General features: G+C 44.4%; 3 protein-coding genes across 8 annotated transcripts in view; 1 reads left to right on the forward strand and 2 right to left on the reverse strand.

Annotated features, from left to right (window-relative positions):
• Positions 1-386: 386 nt before the first annotated feature.
• On the reverse strand, positions 387-5962 carry mylipb (myosin regulatory light chain interacting protein b). Its single transcript, XM_081696573.1, is given in 8 exon segments — positions 387-1910; positions 2576-2959; positions 3059-3254; positions 3366-3563; positions 3887-4072; positions 4909-5099; positions 5564-5713; positions 5810-5962. Coding segments are annotated over 7 exon segments (1422 nt in total). The 5' UTR covers positions 5651-5713; positions 5810-5962; the 3' UTR covers positions 387-1730.
• Positions 5963-5964: 2 nt separating this feature from the next.
• dtnbp1a (dystrobrevin binding protein 1a) lies at positions 5965-23711 on the forward strand. Of its 3 annotated transcripts, none has more exons than XM_027007248.3 (10): positions 5965-6249; positions 7024-7077; positions 7487-7537; positions 8565-8625; positions 10813-10945; positions 12913-13045; positions 14518-14540; positions 21345-21500; positions 22361-22519; positions 22836-23711. In XM_027007248.3, the coding sequence occupies exons 1-10, from the start codon at positions 6152-6154 to the stop codon at positions 23126-23128; spliced, it is 1161 nt and encodes a 386-aa protein (XP_026863049.1). In that variant the 5' UTR covers positions 5965-6151; the 3' UTR covers positions 23129-23711. The 3 variants fall into 3 exon arrangements, with proteins under 3 accessions (XP_026863049.1, XP_026863051.1, XP_026863050.1); XM_027007250.3 differs by having other exon boundaries at positions 22361-22504; XM_027007249.3 differs by having other exon boundaries at positions 22370-22519.
• A 738-nt stretch (positions 23712-24449) lies between these two features.
• The window catches only part of jarid2a (jumonji and AT-rich interaction domain containing 2a), a 32392-nt gene continuing 30421 nt past the window's right edge, over positions 24450-26420 (reverse strand). For 2 of the 4 annotated variants that reach the window (XM_027007247.3, XM_027007246.3), the window contains exons 17-18: positions 26108-26215; positions 24450-26013 (exon numbers count right to left, since the gene is read on the reverse strand). In XM_027007247.3, coding sequence (XP_026863048.2) covers positions 25846-26013; positions 26108-26215 — 276 coding nt within the window. In that variant the 3' untranslated portion in view covers positions 24450-25845. The remainder of the gene's footprint in view (positions 26014-26107; positions 26216-26420) is intronic. The other 2 variants (XR_014116978.1, XR_014116976.1) reach the window with 1 other exon arrangement.

Raw genomic sequence — 26420 nt, forward strand, 5'->3', positions numbered from 1 at the left:
CCTCTCTCTCGGTTACGTAATCCCTGAAGCACGAGTGCTGAGACCCTGCGTGGTACAACGCTCCGCATCCCGGTTACAGGTATAGTAACATAAAGGCTGAGACGTGGTACTGTTCCCACTCTGGCGCTCCTCAACTCTTCAACAGAAGCACACAGTGTACAGGGGCACGCGGACGCATGCTGCGCGTGTATATTCCACATTTAAAAATATATCCAAAGTGACAACTCGTCTACTTATTGCCAGTGCTAGAAAATAACCACACTTGCATAATATTTTACAAAGTATTCGTTGTGTTGCTTTAGTTAAGTATACTTAACATATTTACCTCTTGGTGTGGTTTAAATTTCTATTTTTTTATTTTTTGAATTTTTAATTGTCTTGAACATAATTTGAATGCACTATGCTCTACCTGAACTATGCAGATCCAGGGAGAAGATTCCAGGGATTAAATGCAGTGCACATGGTTTCAGATAGATCACCTTCAACAACTGTACATATATAAAAGTACACTATGTAACGCTGAACTTTTGGCACAAATACTGCAAAAGAAGGTGTTAAGATATATAAGGGATAGAAAGGAACAATTAATCAATAGGAGTGAATAAATGTCAAAATTGTCAAATATTTTATATACTATAAGGGAGGCCATGCACAGCAGAACTATTCTTATACAGAATGTCATGAAGTAGTAGTCAACTGAAGACGGAAACAAAAGCTATGTTCAAAATGTTATCGTCACTGTCACCAAAAATAAAGACAAAATGAGTCTTCTTAATAGTGTGAGAACACTGCTCACTATAACATAAATGAAATTATGACAGAATCAAACACTGCAGCAAGGACATTTCAAAGGAAAGGAAACATCCAATAAGTGATTTAGCACAACTTTCATGGAACAGCGGACTTATCTTAAGGGACAGTATTATGTCAGAATAAAAGTGCCATATAATATGTCTACAAAGTACCACAAACAAACACACTAAAACTCCTCAGAATGCTACTTAACCCACATTTGGTTAAAGACTACAGCATTAAAAATACAAGCCAGGAGATACTGAAAACCTGTGGTAACATGGATGTTTAACATGGAGTGCTGGGGTGTTCACTGTCATCTTGTGTCTTTCCACTAGTGCAAAAAAAAGGTATGTGATACCTTTAGAGTGAATACTTCTATGCAAAACAGAAATAAATAGGAAACATATTTAAATTGAGAATAGAGTGCATTAATTACAACATGCGAGGTCTGTTTTATAGATGCATATAGACTGAAGTCTCATCTCTTTGAAAAGCACTTTAATTAAACCTAATCTGCCACTTTTAACAGTTGCTCTCGAACTGTGTTGTATGCTGTAGGATTGTACTGTATCTCCCATTCTAACTTTCAGCACTGACCACTGGGTTCTGCCAGTGTCTCGGTTAAGGGTATTTCTGGACTCTAACCTATTTCTGCTACGTGAGGGTACTTTGTGTAAACAACTAAAAGCACTTTTCTAAGTTGCTCTTGATAATAAGATAAATAATAATAATAAGATAAATGTAAATTTAAATATAGCCTCAAGGATGCAATGGCATATTCTGTCCTATTATCACTGATCTGGTGTGGTTCCAGAGCTTTCCAATGGGGTGGTTCCCCAGCCAGATCCGTAATGAGAAACATGCAGTCGCAGAATACTGGCGCCCTTTCCAGTGAGGTTCTGGCCAGCCGCCTCAGTAGTCTGTGTTGGCTGTGTTTAGGAACTCGCCACAGACATGCGGGCCACGCTTTTCTCTGCCAAGCTCTGTGACCCCCGGGGACGTCCAGGTGCGGTGTTGGCTTTTCCCCGTGGCTCCGTGAGACCCAGCAGACTGGCACATGTGGGCAAGTAGATACGCCGGACGTTCTCGTCTCCGGAGCGGCACACTGGGCACCACTGAGGAAAGACGACGGCACGGATGTCAGGGTCATCCAGAAAACGCCCGTGCTTACACACGATTGGCAAGCGTCAGAGGCAAGAGCTCGACTCATCTACCCCGACTCTAATTCCAGCGCGATGAGACAGTGCGTCCAAAATAGCTGTGCTACATTATGGCAGCAGAGAAAATCAAGCTTTACCTCGTGCACGTCTGCTAACTGGGTTGATTGATAATGAGGTTGACCTCTGGTTGATCCCCAATAAAGGCTTATACCACACATTGTGAGCATATGTGGGGTAACCACCAGTTATGCCAACGTTATAGTGTGCTTTCTCTCAATGAATAACCTCTTCGATCACTGGAGCACTAATGGCTATATTCTAGTATTACATGACACTGGGGCTACAGTGCTGCAGAGTTGGTTAGTTCTCTGCTACACTCTCAGCCTTTGATTTTAATGGCAGCAAGATGGAATCTGTTCGATCCATCTTCAACCACATGCTTTTAATACCAGTGCATCAATGAATAAGGAAACGCCAGCCTTAAATAAAAGGATTACCTTTGCACTGTTGATGTATAGAGAGTACAAAAGTTCACAGCTCAAATATTAGTTAGCGGTAAGACGTATCAGAGCGGGGAGGGGGTTGTGTCTGGAGAAGCATTAATCTCCGGCTCCACTCACCTGAAGCTGGGCGGCACAGTTGTAGCAGCAGGCGGCGTGGCCACAGGGATAGAAGGCGGAGTTGAGCTCCACCTCGCAGCACAGGGCACAGGTCAGAGCTTCCTGCAGGCTCTGGAGCTTCTCGTGCAGAAGGTGGGTCTTACTGCAGCTCTTGCACGTGGATTCGTCTTCATCTTCCTCCTCCCTCGCACGTCTCGCCGGGCTGACCCCCGAGCCCCCACGTCCTGCCGCACCAGGTCCTGCACTGAAAAGGGCACGCCGGGTGCGGTCGTGCACCTCCCTGGATGTGCGGCAGACGTGGAAGACGTACGCGTTGCCTAGATCAGTGGATAAAGTACTTGACTTTTAATCAGAAAGTTGCCAGTTCAAGCCCCTCCACTGCCACTGCTGTCACTGTTGCAAGACCCTTAAACCTCCGTTGTATTCCGTCATAATTGTAAGTTGCTTTGGATAAAAGTGTCAGCTAAATACCATGAACAATACAAGAATTCTATGTGATATGTCTGTTCACCTGTAGAACACATGTATTTCAGTAATGGCACAGTCCAACAGTCCAACAGCAGCTCCTGTGGTGATAAATTTAAAAATGAGGACAAGGGCATCTCCACTCTCCTTGGTGATGGTCACATACACATTCTTCCGAGACTGTGTGGCCATTTGAATCGCTGAATACATAATTCTGTAACAAACAAAAATGGGTAAATTTCCCATAGACCAGACAGCACAAGGCAGCGGGTCTCTGTAAGTGGCCACTGCACACTGCTGATCTTCTGTTTCCTTCCATCTTTACCTCTCGGAAGGCATGAAGTCCTCTTTGCAGATGAACAGGCCCTCTGGTCCGACCCCTATGGTCACCATGTGCCCCTGGGTGTCCCAGGCCCAATGTCATTCCACACCATAGTTCTCAAGCGAGGAGACCAGCTGCAGGGCCCGATACTCTGCTGAGGCCTGGCTTATACCACGGAGCTCTTTATGCCTCTCAGTGATGCTGCCAAAGCAGCCATGGCACAGGTATACACACACACACACACACAAACACACACAAACACACACCAACTTACACACTTTGGTCCGATAAACTACATCTGGGTCTCTTTAGGAGCTTTTCCGTAGTTAAGTACATTAGAACTGTGGGGTCATGGGGTCTTATTTTGACCAAGTGAATAGCATGAAATGAGCTAAAAACTTAGATGCTTTTTCCGTCATGTTTTATTCTGTAACAATGTCCAATCCTCAAAATATTGTTCAGTCTTCTCTTCTGCTCAGGTGTGTATTCTGCTTGGTGGTGTGTTCTGAATGAGCAGGGCTTACCTGTTCATGGTGGCCGGGCTGGGTTGCTGGCCGTAGATCCGTGTGTAGAAGTATTCGGCTGTGTTCTGGTTGTAGTCCCCATACTCTGCCTGTGCTAGCAGGGCGCACAGTTCTACCTCTTGCTCCGAGTCTAGTCGCAAGCTCCCACGCACAAGTTCCTCCTTGACATGCATCAGGAAGAAGTGTCTTCAGAGAAACAGCAAATGAATAACCAAAATCTCAAATGAATAACCTTCTATGGTCAAAGAAAAGGCCACTGGGACGAGCCTCTATATTAAATTTCAGGAAAATAAGATTTGTAAATTTCTCTGTAGATTGTTGTGCACAGTTTTTTTTACGCAGGGCCTAACTTTTGCTTGGCATATCGGGTCTTGAGCCACCTACCACAGGGCACCTTTGTATGTGCTAAAATTGCTGCTTGATTGTATTAGTATTTTGCTAGTACTTAATATCATGCTAGGTCTAACTTGACTTTGCTTTGGGCTTAGTTGGACATTTTAACCTGAACCATTTGTACTGATCAAATATAACTATGATCAGTCGCTAATGACTGACCAACTGACTGCGAAAGCTTCCAAAGACCCCAGGATTCAGCAGTGTGCAGATAACCCAAGTGGCCCGCATTCGGTCCTGGAAGTGGGGTCCCCTCAGAGAGGCCTCAGATTTGATTACCTTGTGATTACATTAACGAGAATTTGACATTCTCTGATTAACTCTTTTGTGAACTTACTCCTGTGAACTTAGTACTGGTGTGTGTGTTTCCCTCTAAGAGCAGGGACATGTTGTTTCTGTAGTGTAGTGATCATCATTGGCCTCTAACACACAAAAGATCTTCAGTTCCAAAACAGAAATCAAACAATCCACCGATCTATCAATCTATTGAGCTATGCTGCCTAAAGCAGGATGCCTAAGACAACCCTGAATTAAAGCCAGAACGTACTAATGTACTTGTATACCAATATGCTTTAGTAGGTACAAGAAATGGCCTATTCATGTAAGTGTCCAGGTAAACTGGATGCTACCTCGTTTGTTCTTGCAGTATAAGGTGGGGCTCCACAAAGAACTTCACAAGCAGCTTCAGTCGCCAAGGACAACCACAGTCCACTTGATGAGAGATTCTGTTTCTTAAATTCAGCCATAAACTCTCTCCTTTACTGCCATTGAACTGAAGTCCAAAATAGTCTGCTTCAATTATTCCCAGTCTCTGACACACCTGAATAAATAAAATATACAAATTGAGCGACGTTGTCATTATTATTATTATTGTTGTTGTTGTTGTTGTTAATGGCCATCTGCAAATGACCATATGCATGAGTACAACGTTTGCAAAAATTTTGAAAATAAATAAAGTTTACATTCGCCGAAATTTTAAACAGATGCTATTTTAACAGATATAGAAATAAACAGGTCGTTTTAAAACTCGTGTATTGTAATGCTGCCGTTGCCAGTTGGTACTTATCAGTTCTCTGTGCTAACCCTGCATTACATGATGCCAGCCTCTCCTTGCTTGTCCATGGTGACGGAACCACGCTAATGCATGAGTAAATAAGCATGTCAGTAGGTGACTGCGGGCTACGTGTCCATCATCTACAAAGTTTTTAGGCTCTGTTGCTAAAACATCCGACTGTAGAAAGAAAAACATATATGTATCAGGACCACGAACTTGTAGCTCTGTACCTTACTGAGACAGTCCTCTCCGACTGCTTTGGGATCCACCTCAACCTCCATTACGACAGAATCAGGACGAATTATGTGGCAAAGCATGTCGGTGTACTGTTGTTACTGCTCCTCCGTTCCGGGACAGCCTACGTGTGCTGTACAGTATTCCTAACACAAAATTCCCAAAGAGGGTTTAGGAAGTCCACCAACCGGCGGAAACACCAATCACGGTTTCATCAAGTAAAGGGGCGTTAATAGACTTACGCTCTCATGTCAGGAAGCAGAACGTGGGCAGTGGTTAGGTGACGTGGGTGCATTTTAATTACACAGAAATCTGCTTTTGTTATAATTAGTCACAACATTGCTGGAGCATGCGCATGCGCTGTTCAAAGATAGTGTTTACGTTAGTGCGGCAGAAAGTGGCTCGAGCGTAACCTAGGTTACCTAGCTATCTTAGCTAGCGTTAGCATAGCGACGATTATGCCCCACCACCTGACATTCCTAGTTATGGGATGGCAGGCATTCTCCTAAAATAGCTTAACTAACTTTCTTTTAAAGGATCCCAAGCGTCCGTGGATTACGTTGCGTGAAGTGGATATTTGTTATATGACTGCTTCGTCTCGACGAATAAGAGGAATAAGAAACGAGATGTTTGAGAATTTCCGAGAGAGACTGCAGACAGTGCAGCAGGACTTCACGTCGGGGTGTGTAGCTATTCTGCTGACTAACTAGCTAGGAGTGTGTCATTAAGTTAGCCTTGTTGTCTTTGTCCTACTCAATCGTAAAATACTCTAGCTGCCAAGATATCCATGTCAACCCTTAGCATCATCATACGACTTTGTGATGTGACTTTCCACAAAGACGGCCAGTGTAAGCGTTTGGTTTATTCCCGAGAGAGCATTGCGATACATGGGTTTGCTAGCTGGCTAGTCTATCTTAGCAAGCATAGCTGGCTCGCTACTTCTGGTATGTTGATCTCCTTTTGTTATTTCTGCTAGTAAAGGTCGTCAATGTTGCGCAGCAGCAGGCGAAGCTTCGAAGACTTGACATTTACTTAGTGCCATGTAGTTAGTTGGCCAGCCAGCCAGCTAGCTAGCTTGTTAGCCAGCTGCTAACAACTGCAGCCCACAGTATTGCTGAAGCAGTATTACTTTCAGATGACTGGCTGTCAGGTGACTAGGCGTTAGTTATGCTCTGCAACATTTTTCTGTTCTTTTCTTTTCATTCTTTTTGGAACAAACACATTATACTTGTGATACACTAAGCATAGTTTAAGTCTATTTGTTAGTTATGTATTTTAGCGCATTTTAGCACCTTTCAACGTCCTGGGCTTCGAGTGAAACATATTGTCCTATACAATGAGGAACTGGAAGTGCAAAGCTAGACGATAAAAGCAGCGTGGAAGTGCTTCGTTTGGCTTCATGCATTTGGTTCACAACACCGTTTAAACTTTTTTTTTTTTTCTCAAACCCTCTTAGAATTAAGACCCTGAGTGACAAATCCAAGGATGTCAAAGTGAAGATGAAACAGAGGTATTCAGTCGTCTGCTAATTTGCCTATACAAACTGTAGAGTTAATAAACTATATAAGTTATATATGTTAATAAACATGTTAACATGCATGTCTCATCTCGCCTGTTGACTGTGCACAAACACTAATACATTTAGCTAATACCACCTACAGCGAAGGAATAATTTGTTGATAGTACACTGGAAAATTCAGTACACTGGAGTTTATTTATCCATATATGTATATAATGTGTGTGCGCGCGCGCGTGTGTGTGTGTGTGTGTGTGTGTGTGTGTGTGTGTGTGTGTATATATATATATATATATATATAATATATACACATACACACACACACTCTAGCATGGCCAAATTATCTTGTCTTTTAGGTGTCCTGTTGATTAAATTGTCTGATAGCTGTTTTCATTTGTTTTAGAAGAGAAGAGCATCTTCCTCAGCACTCAGCTGGAGTGGAACTGCTGAGTCGGTAATAATAGTGTAATAAATAAGCAAACCCTGGGTTTTGCCAGCCTGAACTGTTTAATATTTGTTTAATATTCAATATACTGTTTAATATTAACGTCCTTCTCTCCTTCCTGTTCAAAAAAGTGTACAGTGTTTATTTTCAAATGTGCTGCTCTCATTGCCATATATAAATGACAAACATTAATCACGCATTTTTCCTAGAAAGTCTTACTTTGGACCTCCACTACCTTAATAAGCTCCACCTATATTTTAGGTGCCGTTTCAGACTATAGCCCATTTCTGGAGTTGCACAGTTGGTCAGACACCTTATTTTCTAACCAGGGCAACACAGCAGTGACACTGGCATGGTAGGAATATAATGGTGGGTTTTACACTGGTGAAAGTTGTATCAGATAGAGCTGCACAGAGAGTGGATTTCAAATGTTCTGCCATCCAGAAATCTGAAGGCGAGAGCGGCCCTGTAGTGGGAAACCAACTGTTGTTGAAGGTTGCCCAGAACAGACTCTGCATGGAAACCAACGACCAGTAGTCTAACTATATGTTGCTGTGCCATGGTGGTTATTACCAGCACAGATTTCAGGAATGAAAGTGGATGTCTGTGCATAACCCATTTAGAGTCACTTGTTAGCTGTAATCTACCAGTGCTGGCACCATTTTGTATGTCTTTTGTAAAGTGAGTGTATTAGACTCCTGTACCCAGTATGTCCTGTACAGTATGTCTAGCATTTAGAAGACATACACGGAATATGCAGGAGTGCACAAAATATACAAAAACAAAAAAAAGAAATACTGTGTAATTGATGAGAGGCCACTGTAATCATGGCACGTACAGAAAGGATGACAACGCGTAAACTTTCAATTAATTTCTGAGTACATAAAACTGACTGAGTAGGCAGGTAGGCAGATGTGGGTAGGTTGAGAGGAAGCATATCTTAAAAGCTGACCAGTCACTCCATGCAAATTCTACATTGTCTATCTACTGTATATAGTTATTTTAAAGACCCTCAAGCAGTATTCTTTTCCTGTAGGTATGAAGAAACATGGGTGATCCTGCATAAGCGAACAAAAGAATGTGCCAAGGCTACAGAGGTGAGCGAATGGAAATGTTAATGTGACACGCACTCATGACAGCACTCGTTATGAGTGACTAGTAATACTGTCATGTTGATGTCACACACTCATGACCCCACTCTAGTGACTGTAGTAATACTGTCATGTTAATGTCACACACTCATGACCCCACTCTAGTGACTGTAGTAATACTGTCATGTTGATGTCACACACTCATGACCCCACTCTAGTGACTGTAGTAATACTGTCATGTTAATGTCACACACACTCATCACAGCTCTCTGTATGAGTGACTAGTAATACTGTCATGTTGATGTCACACACTCATGACCCCACTCTAGTGACTGTAGTAATACTGTCATGTTAATGTCACACACACTCATGACAGCACTCGGTATGAGTGACTAGTAATACTGTCATGTTGATGTCACACACTCATGACCCCACTCTAGTGACTGTAGTAATACTGTCATGTTAATGTCACACACACTCATCACAGCTCTCTGTATGAGTGACTAGTAATACTGTCATGTTGATGTCACACACTCATGACCCCACTCTAGTGACTGTATAATACTGTCATGTCGATGTCACACACTCATGACAGCACTCTGTATGAGTGACTAGTAATACTGTAGTAATACTGTCAGTGGGCAAAGCAAAATGCTCTTGTGTAGTACTGGGACAGTGAAATCAAAATGTTTTTGTCTTGTCAGCTAGGGTTAAAATGGAAAAGAAGTATGAAACAAAAGTATTTAAACCAATTTATTTAAAACCAAAAATATTTCAACTGAATTAAAGAAATGAAAGTATGGCTTGTCTTCAATGGCTATAACTGCACACAGCAACACCGAGGTCACCCACTTCCCACAGTTTGCCGGGACGCTTTGCCAGGCCTTGTTTTTAGCCACTGTTTGCCTTGAGCCAGTTTAGTGGGGTGTTTTTTCCTTCTTCTTTTCCCTCATTTCATTTTTCCCTTCAGCTGGCACAATACTGGCTTTATTGGATGTGGATTGGCAAGTACACAACTTGACACATTTTTCAGTAGCCCGATTTCTAAGTTCCCTTTTTCATAACTTAGCAGTGTGTGTTTTGCCAGTGTCCCGCCACATAATATAAATGCAGTTAGTGATTTTAGATTTTGTAAATAAACAGTTATATTTATAATATTTTTGTTTCCTTCTACAGCTGTATTTCTGTAGTTCTGTCACCAGAAAGCTACAATGCTTCTGTTTACTTTTTTTTGTAGTGTGGTCCTTTTCATTCTACTATTAATGTCTTCTGTAGTTTCCCTTTGCAAAATACAGTCGTTCTTGTGAGGCTTGTGTGCCCTTTTTGTGCAGTTAAAATGTGGATACAGTGCACAGTGTCATCATTCCAGAATAATACAATAAGCCTTTAAACACCCAGAAAGAAAATATCATGTACTTTTATTAAACGGCTTTTAAAAAGTCACAAATCTAGGTGCATAAAGTAAACAGTAAACAACAAAACCCAGAACAAACAAATCGTTTTCTATTTGAACGAGGAATGGGTAAACCAGTCAGACTCACATAACTAAAGCAGCGACAATACAGGTGCAGATCAGTGAACAGCAGGAGTTAAATATTAAAAAGGTTAAAAAGGCTCACAGATCATCTAATGAACATGCTTGATGTAATTCAGTCATTCGTTCAAGACATTAAGGAACTGCATTTCAAAGGGAAAATGTATTAGAGGACCATCTGATGAAGCTTTTGTCCAATGTTCTTAACCCAGTGATGATGAGAATGAGGTCAGTTTCTCAGGTCAGCCTATGCTATGATTTTGGAACATCTGTACAGACAGTAGTAAAATCATTCACTATAATCCTGTTAAAATCCTAACTGTTATGCTGTTAGACCTAGTTGTATAATTGCACCATTGCCTGTTTGTCTTGCCATAAGTAAGTAATGGAACAGTGTTTTGACTTCACTGCTCCAATACATTTGGCTGATATTTGATGTCACAACTCTTTGATTTTACATATGATATGTTGCAGATTTTGATATTACAGTAGATTTTTCAATACCAGCACAGACAATATCAAAAGCCTTATTTGGATTTACCATCCGCCACCTTGAGCAAATGTGTTGTAAGTCATTCATTTAAGGAAAATCTAGATGCCTGTGGACTTCTGCATGCTGATCAGTGTGTTGTGACCCCAACGCGGTGCTGGTCTCTCAGGTGGTAGATGGGGAGGTGGTGATGCTCTCTGCCCACTGGGAGAGGAGGAGAGGAGCCCTGCTGGAGCTCCAGGAGCAGCTGCAACAGATCCCTGCCTTCCTGGCTGACCTGGAGACCATCACTGCTCGAACCGGTGAGGACATGCGCACAGAGCACATTTAGCGCTGCATCTCCTGCATGGCCATTACAGGTGACAGGTTAGCGAGACGTAGGATTTCAAATGGGCTGGCAGCCCTGCCTGGTGTTTGTGTACCTCACAGTGCTTGGTCTTAAAATAGCCAAGCAGGGCTTTTAGGAGTTCAGAAATTGGGTTCCTTTGATGTCTTAATGTGGCTAATGTGTGTCCATTTACTCTGACGGCATGTTGCATCGACCTGCTGAGGTTTCCCACTTGAAGGAGTTTTACTGCTTTCATCTGTTCTGTTGGATGACCTCAAAACCCAGATACCAGAAAAGAGCTGTTTGGCTGCTGAGGGCTGAGTACTAGGTGCACACCTCTCTCCCCTCACTCCCCTCCTCCCCTCCTCCTCTCCCGTCCCTCCGAGTGCAAACACCCGCTGGTGTAAACCAGCCGACCTACTGAGATGTCACACATACCTGCACCTACGATGCAGTCTGTCCAAGGCATGTTCTAACCAGAATTAAGGCCAAGAAGACATCGTGCCCTAGCTTTAGGGTAAGAGCCCTCCCACTCTTAAATCTTTTTGAAGAGACCAGACACTAAGCTGTTAGTGTTGCTAAATAGAGCCTGAATGTTGATTTCCCATCAGCATTACTTAGTTATGTGATCCATCATCCGTAGGAAAGTTATGTTTGTCTAAACTGCTGCTACGCACTCGTTGCTGGTGTTTTTTCCCAGCCAAAGGGAGTTGCTGAGCTAGGGTGGACTGGTACCATCACCTTGAGAGACTTTACAGGCAGGGCAGCTGCTCACGGATCACCACCACCTCTGCCTCCGCTGATGCGGTGGCATCGATGGCAGGGGGCCCGCGGTGCTCCATCTGGTAACTCGTTGCTTAGGGCCTCGCCGTCATCTCCAGCTTCTCCTGTAGGCGGTTGCTGGATCAGCGCCAGCCGGAGGCGGCGAACGTCGCAGCACAGCTAAAGCTATGGGTTACCGTGTGCGATGCGATGCAATGCGGTATGAGGCAGGAGTGAAACTCAACGCAGAAAGACAGGCCTCAGCCGAATGCGCTGTAGTTACTAGCTCTGCAGTTTCATCTTGTATAACTGCAAGATGTTTATAACCTGTAATGAGGTTGACGTCGGGGAATTTCTTTTTTCGGTGTACAATGCACAGATAAGATGTTTTTCTCGTATGTGTCTAAAGGTATTATTCATATCTTTACTCAGCTAAATAAACTCAACAAAATGTGTTTCTTGATAAAACAAAAAATAGGTTGGGATTAAAAAAAAACCTTTTTTTTTCTTCAGTTCATCAGATTCATGGTGGTCAAGTCATGGAGTTTTGCACAATGCCTAGTGTCGCAGACAAGAACTGAATGCCTTAAATTCTGTGGTGAACATGTGAAATCCTTTGAGCTCCAGGGTTGTAGCAGATATCACAGCTGTGAAATTCCTTCCTCTGTTATAAAAAAAAAATACCCAGATGTTTGGCAGCAGAAACGGATCTGAACCTGATTTTTACCTTATTGTGAAATATTCTGTCTAACCTCTCACTAACACCAGCAGTGGAAAGTGTTACAAAGTTGGACCTGGTATCGCCAGTTCACTACTAGCATCTGTGCGACCACTGAGACCCACTTCTGTCCACTTCTCTAGAACTGCCACTTGGTGGCACTGGTTGTTTGCAACCATTATTTGTTTTACTTCTTGTAAACAAATCAACCTTGTTGCAGTGTCTCCCAACCTCAGAAGGACCCCTCATAAAACACTGAAAACCTTAGCAAGCTTGTCAAACTACTGACACACTTAATTCCCTTTGCAATTATTAGATTAGAATTCCTTAATTACAAAATAAACTTTACTTGGAGAAAGAGCAGAAACCCCAGTGGATAGTTTTCACCAAGCACAGCTGATGGGGCTTCACTGTGTGCGTGCGGAGAGGAGTCATGCTCTTTGCCCGTGTGTCTCCCCCAGCCCAGCTGGAGGCAGAGTTTGAGGACATGGAGGGCCAGCTGATGCGCCTGGAAGACCTGTGCAGCCAATGTGAGCAGCAGCGCCTCAAGGACTTTCACTTGCTCCAGTTGGAGAACTACAAGAAGAAGAAAAGGTGAAGAGCATCCGCCGTGCCCTTATTTCTCCCCATCGCTTCTCCCCGGCTCTGCGCCTTATGAGGTCAGCAGCTCTGTGACCTCCGCACCGTCACTTAATCGGCATGGTTAAAAGTAAATGCTGCAATAAATGTTAAGTGCCATTGTTTAGAAATACAGGTCACCTCTTTGGTTTAGAATTAAGTGCCATTACTGTGGTTTAGAAAAAAAGTGCCATTATCGACAATAAGAAAGAAATGCCATTGCTGCCACTTGGTAATAAATTCCATCACTGCCGTTTAGAAGTAAGTGCCATTACCAGTGTTTAGAAATAAATGCCATTAACTGTCGTTTAGAAATAAATGGTATTACCATCGCTTAGAAATAAACAACATTACTGTGGTTCAGACATAAATGTCTTTACTCTCACTTACAGACAAATACTGTTGTTTAGAAACCTTATACGAGGCATTGGGATGGTACTGGGGAGTAAAAGCACTTGTAGCCGTCACACCATCCATCTTGGGTTATGCACAGACGTCCACTTTCATTCCTGTTTCACTGTGGAACTGAGTGGGATTGAATCTGCTGGTACTAAGCACCATGGCACAGCAACATATAGTCTTGACTAAAATCACTAATGTTGCATTTTTGGCTTTGTAACTTATCTTTCGTCACCTTTTTTTTTTTTTTTAGCTATCAGCAGAAATGCTTCTCTTGACTGTAATCAGGCCGAATATAAGTGTGTGTGTGTGTGTGTGTATCACACCACAGCAGGACTAAGGAAGAAGAATGAAGTCATAGTTCTTAGGAAATAAACGCAGTTTTGGGAGGCTTGTCCAGTGAAAGGCCGTATGCAACAAGCTGCTCTTTTTTTCACGCATACAGGGACCAATGGTCACGCAGCCTATGCACAGCAACACTCAGTTTCGTTCAGTTATTTATCGCTAATTTATCCAAGATTGAGTTTTTCTCTGCTTTTCCTTCTTTTTATGGTGAACTGAAAACCAATTTGCATTTTGCTTTTTTTTTAGCGTGCAGCTGCAGTGCATGTTTGCAAAGTATGCAGATTTACACTGAGCCCGACATTTTCTCTGGAGTGAAAAAACCTGGCTGAAATGTTTTCCTTTTATTTTTGGCTCCTTTTACAATATGAAATATGACCAGCCTCTGCCCAAAACAACGTGTAGTGCATACATAGCATAACACACCTTGATTTGCATGTGGAGGTCTACTGGCCGTCTACTGTCCAATGGCATCTGCTGTTTCTCGCCATGTTGCTTGTCTTTTTAAGCCTGCAGCTGTAGCTGTTGTGTTGGGGACCAGCTGGGCTCCACTCCCACTCCTGCCTCCGCTGAGACACATTAGCAGCGACATGGAATGCAAACTGTCTTGCGTTTACAGTTTGCCGGGCTTGGCATCTTTGTTTAGTTGTTGTTAAAGTCTCGATCCCCCAGCCTGTATTTAATGTTTCTTTTTATTTATTTTGCAGAAAAGAACTGGAGTCCCTTAAAGGTAAGAGAGCGATATATAACTCGTGGTTGTGCATGTTGCCACAGTTTAGATTTCCCAAAATCTCAGTTTCCCAAAATTGGGAAACCGAGCATCACGTTACATTTACTGCGTTTAGCTCATGCTTTTTTATACAAAGCAACTTACAGTTCTGACTGAGTACAACTTACAATTCTGACCTGAGCAATTGAGGGTTAAAGGTCTTGCTCGGGGGCCCAACAGTGGCAGCTTGGCAGTGGTGGGACTTGAACTGGCAACCTTCTGATTACTAATCAAGTACCTTGACTAGTAAACTATTAAGCAACCTCTGCCCCTACTTTTCTTGTAGTGTCATTTCTAGGTAAAGGAAATGAATGGCCAGTGGGTGTGACCCATAGTTAATTTTAGGACATTTAAAGCATGTTCATATTCATATGAACCATTTGCTTGAAGTTTAAAAAGGGGGCGGTGCATCTGTGTGTGTCTTGCGCCTGTTACAGATGTTGTCATTTCTCATTTGCCTCCCAGACCTCATTAGTGCTCAACAGTGAGTAGAACTGTTTTGGTAATTGTTTAGTAATTATCTAGCAGACACTAATTAACCTCGGCGAGGGAGCCGTATGCCCGTGAGTGGAATGGGCTTTGTGGCTCTGCTCTTTACCACTCTGTCAATATCCCACTAGCCTCCAAGGAGGTGCGTTGTACTTCAAGAAGCCTTTTATGAATGTTTGGTTTAAGCTTCTCACTGCTCTGCAGTCTTGCAGCCAGTGGTTCAAAAAAGACACGTTTGCATGTTTTCCCACGCATCCATAATGAATTTAATGAATAAACAATGAAGCAGTAGTTTTTACTCACTCAGAGATGCAGAAATTCTTGCTGCTGTGAGGCTGCCATGGTGACGGAGGGGGGGAGGGGGTACATGACGCCTGGCTTTATCCAGTAATGGTGCTGCCTCTGGATGTGGACTGCCTTCTGTGCAGTGCTAATAATGCTAATGCTAAGGCTTGGGGCAGGGCCTGCCTTAAAGGAACAACTCAGGGCAAAATCTGGCATTTTAATATGTGACTCCTCCCTGAGAGGGCCGCTTGGAAAGCCAACACGAAAGGCCAGAGGTTGGGCCTTCTGCGGGCGTAGCTGGATGAAACAAGCCAGCGGAGATTTAGATGCCACATGACTCGTAAGATGACTCTGTGACCTTTTTAAGATTGAGAAGCAGAAAACTTATGCTTATGTGATTTGTAGTGTCACATGGTGTATGTTAAATTCCATCAAACTGTGTTTCTGTAAAGGACCTGTATTTAAATGTGTAAGTTTTTGTGCATTGTAAAGCACATAAAATTCTTTGTGTCAACATGCACTATTAATGAACATATTTAAGATTTTAGGACTGATGTTAATTTCAGCAGTTTTCTGATAGCTTTTATATTGGCATTTTTCCCTAGTATGCTGTTAAGAACCTCAGTAACAGCGCACATACATAAGATGCTGGGGGATTTGTAATCCTCAAATCTTTTCATGAGCACTTTCTGAAGATCCCATCCACCCGCGCACCTTGAATGGTACGATCCGAGCCCACGTCTCCGCGAGATTGCCATTTCTCTGAGCACCGTGTTTTGAGCAGGCGTTGAACTCACGGTGTAGGACGGAGAGGAGCGCTTCTAGGTGTTCAGCGACGAGAGAGAGCGGCTTTAACCCCATCTCCACCAGAGACGGCTCCTTCCCCCACCCCCTCACCTCCCATAGGCAGACAGAAAGGCATGTCCTCGCCTAGAACTCTGGACACCAGTAAGGGAAATTTGTGTAGGTGTTCCCAGCCACGATTTGTTTACTCCGCTATGGATGGGGCTCAAGTGGCGTGGCGAGCAGGGCCGTGGCGAACGAGACATCACGCGGCAGCGACCTGGCAGGCCCACTTTTAATCATCCTGTTTTCCGAGCTTCTTTTGAATCCCAGATGCAGTTGTTTTCAGAGGGACCCGTCGAGCTTCGGCGAAGTGGAAGGTTTAGTCGTGGATTTACTTGCGGATTTCCGCTTGGAGCCCGACCCAGTCGAGGTGCCTGGTGATCTTGGGTGTGTGTGTGTGTGTGTGTGTGTGTGTGTGTGTGTGTGTGTGTGTGTGTGTGTGTGTGTGTGTGTGTGTGTGTGTGTGTGTGTGTGTGTGTGTGTGTGTGTGTGTGTGTGTGTGTGTGTGTGTGTCTTGGCTCTGAGGGACCCATGCTTGTTCTCAGCTGCTGTTTGCTATCTTCTCACTTTAGCTGGTCAGCATCACTGAGGTTCTGGCCTTCTTCTAGCCTCCCAAGCCGCTTCACAAATTCGCCTTTGAGGTTCTAACGTAGCTTTGCCGTTATTGTTCCTTTTGAGTATTTTTCAACACCACCAAGGAAATATTGAAACCCTTCTGAGAAGTCACTTCTTCTATGTGCTGCTAGTTTGGGTGCATGAAGGGTTGGATATTAACATGCTGTGTAGTGTAACCTTTCTGCTCTCTGCATCATGTTAATATCCATGACACTGAAAAGACTTGGCATATATACGGTTTTGCAAATGTATACTCTGTGATGCACACTGGTTTTATTATCCTGCTATTGATGTTAAAGACCCAGGGACTATCAGTGGGGATTTTTTCCCCATTTTGATTAGTCTTGCACTAATTGACACACAATGTACACATTCAAAGTGTGTTCTATGAATACTGTTCTAAAGTCCAGTAAATGACTCATTTATTTAGCCAGAATCTTTCCCCCTTCTGATGCAAAACTTAGAAGCCTCACTCTCAGCTAGGCGTATTGCAATATACGAGTACTGATGATAATCGTGATATTTTGGTTTAGTTAACATGAATCCTTATGGCCACAATAATCAAGTAGTAAAAATCTCATCTCATAATAGCCCTACTCTACAGTCAGAAAGCTTATGCACCTCCCACGTTACAGACACTTTCTCGTTCTCTGAACTAGTGAGTGAACGTTAACCTTAGCCAAAGTGCAGTATAATTTACACTGGGATAGTTCTACTAAGGATGTACAGTAGAACTGTACTGAAACATTCGTTATAATATGACTATGTATGATTATATATGTGACAAATAAACCAAACTTGAACTTAATGTGTGTACACATCAATATACTCTAGTGAGTAACCTAGGTCACAAGGTCTCTCAAAATTCAGGGCGTCCTGGTGAAACCAAGAATGTATCTTGTAGAATGATGAGAGACTTTTAATTGTACTAAGAGGATTTAGTACAACTACAATAAACTACAGGAAAACTCCAAGGTTGTCATTGGCAGGTTATAGTGCTCTGCAGTTTTTCACCATCCATAGTTATAGTTTCATTTTGATAAGGTTGAAAGCATTGCAAATGTTTTTTGTTTTTGTGGATGTTGGGGATTGAGCAGTGTTTTATCATATTCATATATTGTCATATTCTTGTTTTTATTTAACATCTGCTAACCAAAATGCTATCCCTAACTCCAGTTTAGTATCATAGAAAGTTTTTATTACTTAGTTTTTATGATGTTTTTATTAGAATTTGTACTCTGGTCCTTTAAGGGAACGTCACCACTTCTAATAATCTGGAAGTTATGCTTTGTGTAGTTAAATTAATTGGCTTTTACTGATCCATTTCATAACACTGAAAATCCAGCTAGGCTTTGGCTGCTGCACATACAGAATACTCCATGTGTTTTCTATTTTAAGTATCCTTTATTCAGTCAGTTCATTTAAAGCTCTTATTAGAAATCGCTGTAAGTGCCACACTAATTATATGTCTTTGTATAAAGAGACTGACAGCCTATAAAATTACACCTGCTCCAGTGAAACATGAACACTTACTATGTTCTCCGTTACTGAGCTCAGCACTGGTTCTGTGTTGGGTGGCATTTCACCTCTGCCTTCACAGATAGCTGCAATTTAGAAGTCAGGACTGTTTCAGAGTAATATCTTGCACCCCCTTCGGTCCTGGGAGTGCAAAATGGCTGTGAAACCGTGGGGTGTTGTTTTGGCAGTCCCGTTCAGGGCTCTGTGTGTTGAATGAACACTGAATCAAAGAAGATATTGAATAAAACCTATTCAGCTTGAACTGACGTATTAGTAATGTGTAGAAATGGCATTCCTAGGAGTGGGAAGGGCATTGTGTGTCAACCCCAAACCAAAAACACACCATGCTTCTCCAGGGACGCCACTGCTTTTAGGCTGGCCGCATTAGCCATTAGCAGTGCCGTGGGGGTGGGTGACCTCGTTAGGCCGAGCCATTAACCAGGCAGCCCGTGGGCTTCACCTGGGCTGGACTTGCCACTGAACAGCAGCCAGGGAACTCTGGACAGGTACCAGGGGTGCATGGAGCCCCATTCTGCTCTTAATGACAGGGGCCGTGGCACTCAGAAAAAAGCCTCTAACTGCAGGGTGGGCATGTGTGTTCTGCACCGTGTTGAGTTCGATTGCTGGATTGTCCGTCCCAGTACTCGAGGGAGGGGGGTGTGTAGGGAGGTGGCAGCACTGGTTTCTGGGTCTGTTTAGGTGCCATTCTTCCCACAGCTAGCACAAACTACAGACACATGGCGACTATGTTTCGCCTGCTCTGTGGTTATTGATCCAGTATACCCCTAGCGAGGCAACAGTTCTGCTTCTCTAGGAGCGGTCTGACCAGGTTCCATTAGTTCTCCAGTGTCTGCAGTTGTGTTTGTGTTCGCGTCAGTGTGTGCTCGTGCGTGTGTTCCTGTGTGTGTGGGTGCACCGGTTTTTGCAAGCATGTGTTCACACGCGTGTGCTCCCCTTTCCATAGAGTGTTTGGGGCGGTTGGTGTGAGGGTTATTGAGTTGCTGGAGGGTCGCCCCATGCATTCCTCCACCATTAGCCTTCAGAGATATGGTGAAGGGTACACAGCAGAGAGAAGTAGGAGAGTAGGCCATGTAGGTTCTAGCTGGAGTTAGTTAATGGCATGCTGTGGTGGTGATGCTATGTCATGTTGATTTGGCTTTGCACTCCAGCACTCTGGGTTTGAAATGACCAAAACAGAGACTATGAGGAAATTATGTCAGCCTTAACACACGGGTATTTGCATCTATAGTGAGTGTACTATATAGGAATATGAAACTAACGCTTTCATTATATATACACCCTTTTCAGGGGACCATAAGTGATTGGCTGCTCCCCTGTTTTGCTGTCCAATTACTTATGCACTTCGATTCATGTTAATAATGAAATCACAGTAAGTATGTGTTTTAATTCTGGAGGCCAGTTATGTACTCTTTTATGGAGGAAAGTACGCAGCACGCTCTCAGGAAGCTGTGGCTTTTTTCGGCTTGCCTGGGTTGTCTTTGCAATGCCTGTTTCCACCAGAGGCGTTTGTCAGAGGGCAGTGTTTTGCCACGTTTCTACAGTGAGCTGGCAGAGCTGCATTCATGTGCATTGCCTGAGGTCTGAGAGGAAGTACAGAGAGCGTACAGGAAGACGAGAGGGACTAGCACGTCAGAGATCGCCCTCACAGGACAGCATCAGGTTATTTGAGCGTGTGGCCTGGAAAGTCCCCGATGAGGGGGCCACCCAGAGGAGAGAGCGGAGGTAGGACGGTTGCCGCAGTGCCCCAACACGCCAGCGTTCCTCCACCACACCGCCCCAAAACGCCAGCGTTCCTCCACCACACCGCCCCAACACGCCAGCGTTCCTCCACCACACCGCCCCAACACGCCAGCGTTCCTCCACCACACCGCCCCAACACGCCAGCGTTCCTCCACCACACCGCCCCAACACGGCAGCGTTCCTCCACCACACCGCCCCAACACGCCAGCGTCCCTCCACCACACCGCCCCAACACGCCAGCGTCCCTCCACCACACCGCCCCAACACGCCAGCGTTCCTCCACCACACCGCCCCAACACGCCAGCGTCCCTCCACCACACCGCCCCAACACGCCAGCGTTCCTCCACCACACCGCCCCAACACGCCAGCGTTCCTCTGCCATGCGCCACTTTCGTGGTGGGTTGAGGGCGGTGGATTGACAGCTGCACATAGTGACACAGTGACCTTTTTTTCTCAACGAGAACTTTTTTCTGAATTTTTCATGGGTGCATGAGGCAGAAGGAGCGTGCCTTTTGTGAGGTTAAACTCATATAACCCTCCCCCTGCGAGTCGTGAATTTCGGCATCTTTTTCACAGGATGTCTGTGCAAGGCGTGCTCTCAACGCCTCACACTTAGGAAGCAAAGGCCTGCTTCCTGCTCTGTCACTGCGCTGTCTTCCTGTGAGTTAAAGTAGATAAACAAGTGTCTGGCTCAGGGGAGGTCCCGTAAACCTCACACCCGCTGCACGTCTTTCTACTCGCCCACCCCACTCCCCACCATGACATGCTGCAGGTCGCACAGGACTGAGCAGACAGGCAGATGGCACCCTGCATCCTGACAGCAGGACAGAGGCAGCGACACTTAAGACAGCCACTGTGACATCACGCTTGGCAGTTCGTCTGGTAACAGCGAGGTGACATGACCGTAAAGGACAGGCCTGCTGAGTACTCAGATTGTGTTGGCTACGACGTGTCATTCGGGGAGCAGGTTATGCAAGGCTGCAGCCGGGGGAATAGCGGGTTGTGTCTCGTGCAGCGCGGACCGCCCTTTGCAGTGATCAGTGCTGCCTGCCAGTGTCATTTTCCTACATGTAAAAACCTCCCTCTGTTTCTCTCTGCTTTGCATTGTCTCTCCTCTTTCCCTTTCTACTTCTTTCCATTTCTCTCTCTCTCTCGTGCACGTGTGCACTGTCTCTCGCATGTTCGCTCTCTCTCTCTCGCGCTCTCTCTCTCTCTCTCTCTCTCTCTCTCTCTCTCTGTAACGCGTACCAGCCGAGCTGGACACTGAGCATGCCCAGAAGGTCCTGGCGATGGAGCAGGCGCAGCAGTTGAAGCTGAAGGAGAGGCAGAAGTATTTTGAGGAGGCGTTTCAGCAAGACATGGAGCAGTACATCTCCACGGGCTACCTCCAGATCGCCGACAGGAGAGGTGAGGCGCTCACACATACCACACGCCTGTTCTGCCGTCATTTGTATTCTTATCCTGAACACACAGCCACTCTCGTAGCCACTCTTTTAGCCTCTGCAGTCCTCTGTCAGGCAGTACAGGAAAAAAAAAAACATCAGAGAGCTTTCTCTTTAACCATGGAACTAACACTGTAGCCTGCGAATCTGAACACCACGGCTGGAGTCCGTCAGACCCGAGAGAACTGCACAGGCTGTGGTCGTGGACTACAGACTGCTGGGCAAAATGCAGTGCAGTTCCTGCCATAAATATTCAAGGCTGTTTACTGCTGTGTTAAGTGAGAGTTAATGGAGCTGGGGGTCAGGATGTAGAGCCGGTACAACTCACTGTCTCCTCCCTCCCGTCTCCCTCCTGCCTCACGCTGTGGCCCTTCTCTCCTGCTGCGTGAGGTACGCTAGCGCCGCGACTCGTTCCCACTCTCTCCTCCTACCTTCTCGTGCCTCTCCACACATGCTGCCTCGTCCACTCTGAGCCGTCAGTCTGCGTGCCTGAATTGTGACTTCCTCCCTGCCACATGCTTGTGTATGAAGTGTCTGCATTGTGTGTGTGTGTGTGTGTGTTTGTGTGTGTAGTTTTGATCAGTTTTGTAAGCGAACGAAACACCCAGTGGTCTTGCCATCCAAGTAGGCCCTTCTGTGAGACTTTCTTTTTGGAGAGCACTTCTGTTGCTTCTCGATGTCTCTATTAGTCTTAAAAATAAACTGTGGTTGTGTGACGAGGAGTTAGGTGGTTGTTCTGTCATCCTTGTTACTGCTGTCTGATGACTGGGGTCCTGTAACACCATAACAGAATGAACACCATGACGTTTTTTTGTCCCTGGGCAGACCCCATAGGCAGCATGTCCTCTATGGAGGTGAACATAGACATGCTGGAACAGATGGACCTCACAGACGTGTCCGACCACGAGGCCCTGGATGTCTTCCTCAGTTCTGATGTTGAGGAGAACAACGCTGGGTCTCCAACCACACGTGCGTTCTCCTTATGTGCGTTCTCCAGTGTTGGTGAAACCATGATACAGGCCCGTCGGTGAACTGCTCACTCACCTATTTGACTGAAGGTCCTGTGGAGTTTCAGGCGTTCTTGTTTACCCCTATTATCACGTTCATATGTTCCTGAACTGTTAAAGCACATAGTATGCTAATTAAAAAAATTAAAAATGAAAAAGTATGTGAAATGTACACTTCTTTAAAAGCATCTGCTAAAAGCATCTGCTAAACGCTCCAGTAAGACACACGACCTGTTTGTCATGTTTGAGGTAAAGCCGTGTTGTTTATCTCTGTCTTCACATGGGTGGTGCAGTCCCTGGAGTGGAGTCTTCTCCAGCCGAGATCAGCCTGAAGGTGCCCGGGTGCTCCCAGCCAGGCCGCACCACCTCCTCCATCTCCTCGTCCTGCGGAGACACGTCTAGTGGTGCGACTGAGGGCCCCGACGAAGAGGAGGACGAAGGCAGCGAGCAGAGCAGCACCACCGGAGGCGTCCCGCTGGTGCAGTCCGATGACGAAGATGTACAGGCCGACACAGCCCTCATGGGCCTCGCCGAAGGCCAGGAGCGGCTTCACCGTTCGGACGACAGCGACACGCAGGCCCCCTAGTGTCTGCTGGGTGGCGTCGCAGGCGAAGTAACTCCGCCCTCCGCGACGAGGCTTGGTCCAGCTGAAGATCCAGCAGGCTGCTGACCTTCCTTCAGTAGAGGTCAGGAGGAGGGCTGTTCAGGGCCTCTCTGGGAATGCACACACCATCTGAACTGGAGGTGACACTTGGAGATGGATTGCCTGCCGTCAGCTTAGAGAACAGTACTTCTGGATTACTACTAGCACTGTGATTTGGCTTATAAGTTATACTGTTCATTGTATGACAAGGTTCTAAGTATTGTATGGACAACATGCAATGTAAAATTATATGTCATATAATAAAGATTTTCCTATTAAGTCACAAGTGTTGCTAAAATACACACAGCCGAATGTATATATTGTGTGTTTGGTGAACTATAGCACATTTTTTCAGATTTGTGGCATAAATGAAATTCAAGGCTTTTCCAGTGTGGCAATTCAAAATGCTCTTAATTTGACTGAAGTTAAATCCACTTTGGACTGGCAGAAGAGTTTTGGTCACCTGGCGGAAATGTTCGCAAAGCCGTGTCTTATTCAATGCTGGAATAAAAGGTCTCAACATTTAGATAGCTTGTGTTTGAATTTCTAGGGTTGCTATTTTACAAACCATTGAAGTGGCACACGACGACAGAGGCGGCTCGGGTACAGGGAATGCCCCGAGATCCGAACGGAGGAAGACTGGCAGCAGAAACACTCTTTACTACGGCTTTGCATTGTTCACAAACAGATTCTTCAGTATCTGGTCGTTTCTTCAGTATGTTTGGCAGTGTTTAACTGGCACTGGCAATCATTGAGCCAAGTTTGTCTTTTAAAGTTTAGCTGAATCACAAACGGACCTTTTAAACGAGAACAGCGTACATCTTAAGTTGGTGCCAGCCTCCATCCACATCCATGCCAAATATTCCTGTGCAAAAAATCTAATTTTATTATTATTATTGCCCATATTCAGAATGATATTAGAACCTTTCTGGAAGGATCAACAATGGTTTGTTTATTACAACAAAATTATACAAACCTGAAAAGTAAAAAAAAAAAAGGCCAGTAATCAAAACAACACTAGGTCGAGGACAGCGCTTATAAATAAAACATAAGCCAAGCAAGAGGTTGACTGTAGAAAACGGGAAGGGGGAGGGGTTAGAGAGAGAGAGAGAGAACGTGATCAAAAACATTTTAAGGCTATAAAAAGTTTACAACCACATTTTTGGAAACACTTCATTTTACAATGCTCAAACACCAGTCTTTTTGGAAGAGAGCAACTACCATGTTGGACTACAGGACTTCATTACAGTCAGTGCATTATGGCTAGCTACTACATGGTCGACTTGAAGGTAAAAGATTTCTTTCCCTTTGAATAAAAAAGTAAAGCTAAAAAACTAGGGATCACCACTATTACATACTTCTTCAGTGATTAAGCAGCACTTATTTTTTTCCCCCATATGTTACAACAGCAACCCTGTGAACATCTAACTCGTAGAGACGAAGAAAGCGGAAGGAGAGTAAGGCTTTTTCTTCATCGCACCTTTCTCGCCCAAACCCTTGTTGGGGGGGCCTCTCTCTCGATAGGCTCAATTTTAGGTGAAGAAATTTATTGGCATATAAACATATTTGGGACATTTGTGTTAGATATTTTTTGATGTTATAATAAATATTCTATGTAAACAGAAGAATATTCTTTTTAAAAATGGGGTAATTACATGATTTAATGTCAAAATACTCTATATAGTAATGACCAATCACAAAAGCAGAACCGGAGGCGCAAGTGTTTATGGCAAAACGGAAAGTGCTTTTTCACAATTTTAGTACATCTAATTGCTCTTGAAAATATAAATACAAATTGTTCTGGGCATTACCTTGATATTGCCACTGTTAAATTAGCTTATTTCATATTGAGTCTGTTTGAAAAAAGGCCTCAAAATGTGCTTTGAAAATTAGTGACAAGTTCCGAATGCCTTTCAATTGCCCAGCAGAACGTGTGGTAAAAACAAAGCCATGGTAACACTCACTGATTGACTACAGGGTATAAAGGTATTACGTACAAGCCTTCAGCTTTTCTAAGTTGCTAATAACAATTCCTCTAACATTACAGGGTTGCATGGTCATCCATGTTGGCCTGTGATGTTCCATAAAACTTTCCACGTGGGTTAGCCCAAGAGAAAGAAGCCAGGGAGGGTTGATGGAAGATGTGACACTACAGCACCAGTTAAAACACAAACAGTACAGTATAGGATATATTATTCATATCTATGTATATGTGTATTTATATTTGATTGAACGCCGAAACAACGCAAAAATTCTCTACAAAAAACAAAACAAAAGAAAACTCAACAAAAAATCTCAGTACTAGTGCAAAAAAGGTTTCCGTGTGTGATCAGACTCCCCAGTCTCTTTTCTGTCAGATGGCCCTAGCAACTGAGTTTTTACACAATAAGTACGGCGTAACGTGTGCGCATGTGTACACGATGTGTTACATTTCACCCCCGATACATTCATATCGCCGTGACAACTCTTGCTAGCAACTATGTATACCTAATACGAAAGCGCCATGTAGCAGCACGTGTCTACACACTAGCTCTGACGTACTAGTATTTTTAATCATGATGGTGCACAGGTAGTAGGAACATTCCGTCTGAAGGGTGACTGAATGCCCTGTACTAACTGACGTGAAGGGGGGCGGGGGGGAATGGTTTTTGACAGTTTGGTCATGACCGGGATGAGTTCTTCAAGCGTGAGAGGGAGACCTGGCTTGAGCTCCTGTTTCTGGAGCTTCGTTTGGCTGGTGGAGTGCAGGCACTGGCCCCTTTCCGCTTGTCCCCGGGCCTCTCCAGAGCCTTCCCGCACACCCCATTCAACAAACCGTTTAGCTGCTCCTGCAAACAGGTCAAAAAGTAGCCGTAATTAAAGCAGAGTGCACACGCTGACACTGAGTAGATCCGCTTGCGGTGACGAGAGACTGTGCACTACCTCGGTGTAACGAAACATCATCTTCAGACCTCGAGGGGACCTGCGTTTCTGGATGTATCGCAGGGCACATTCCAGACAGAACACCACGTTATCGCTTTCATGAACCACCTGTTCAGAAGGAAGCTGTAATCAGTGAGGGGATTGTCACAGTGATGAGGCTGAGAGCCACGTCTGAGGAGAATTCTGAACATCACTCTGGCCACACTCTTGGGGACTGCACCAATCCCTGTCAGATCTTGGCAGGATTAAGCCTCATCACATCTAAACCTGTGATCTTATCCTGATTGAAATTCCTGTGAGCTTATCCTGATTG

This window comes from Electrophorus electricus, chromosome 14, assembly GCF_041902795.1.
Source record: "Electrophorus electricus isolate QZ-2024a chromosome 14, ASM4190279v1, whole genome shotgun sequence".
In the NCBI taxonomy this organism is placed as follows: Eukaryota; Metazoa; Chordata; class Actinopteri; order Gymnotiformes; family Gymnotidae; genus Electrophorus; species Electrophorus electricus.

What these genes read in the sequence shown, in the direction of transcription:
- dtnbp1a (XM_027007248.3), top strand. Translation starts at nt 6,152, where the DNA reads ATGACTGCTTCGTCTCGACGAATAAGAGGAATAAGAAACGAGATGTTT. An exon ending in AACTACAAGAAGAAGAAAAG is followed by an intron (nt 13,046 to 14,517) that starts GTGAAGAGCATC and finishes TTTATTTTGCAG; the next exon opens with AAAAGAACTGGAGTCCCTTA. An exon ending in CCAGATCGCCGACAGGAGAG is followed by an intron (nt 21,501 to 22,360) that starts GTGAGGCGCTCA and finishes GTCCCTGGGCAG; the next exon opens with ACCCCATAGGCAGCATGTCC.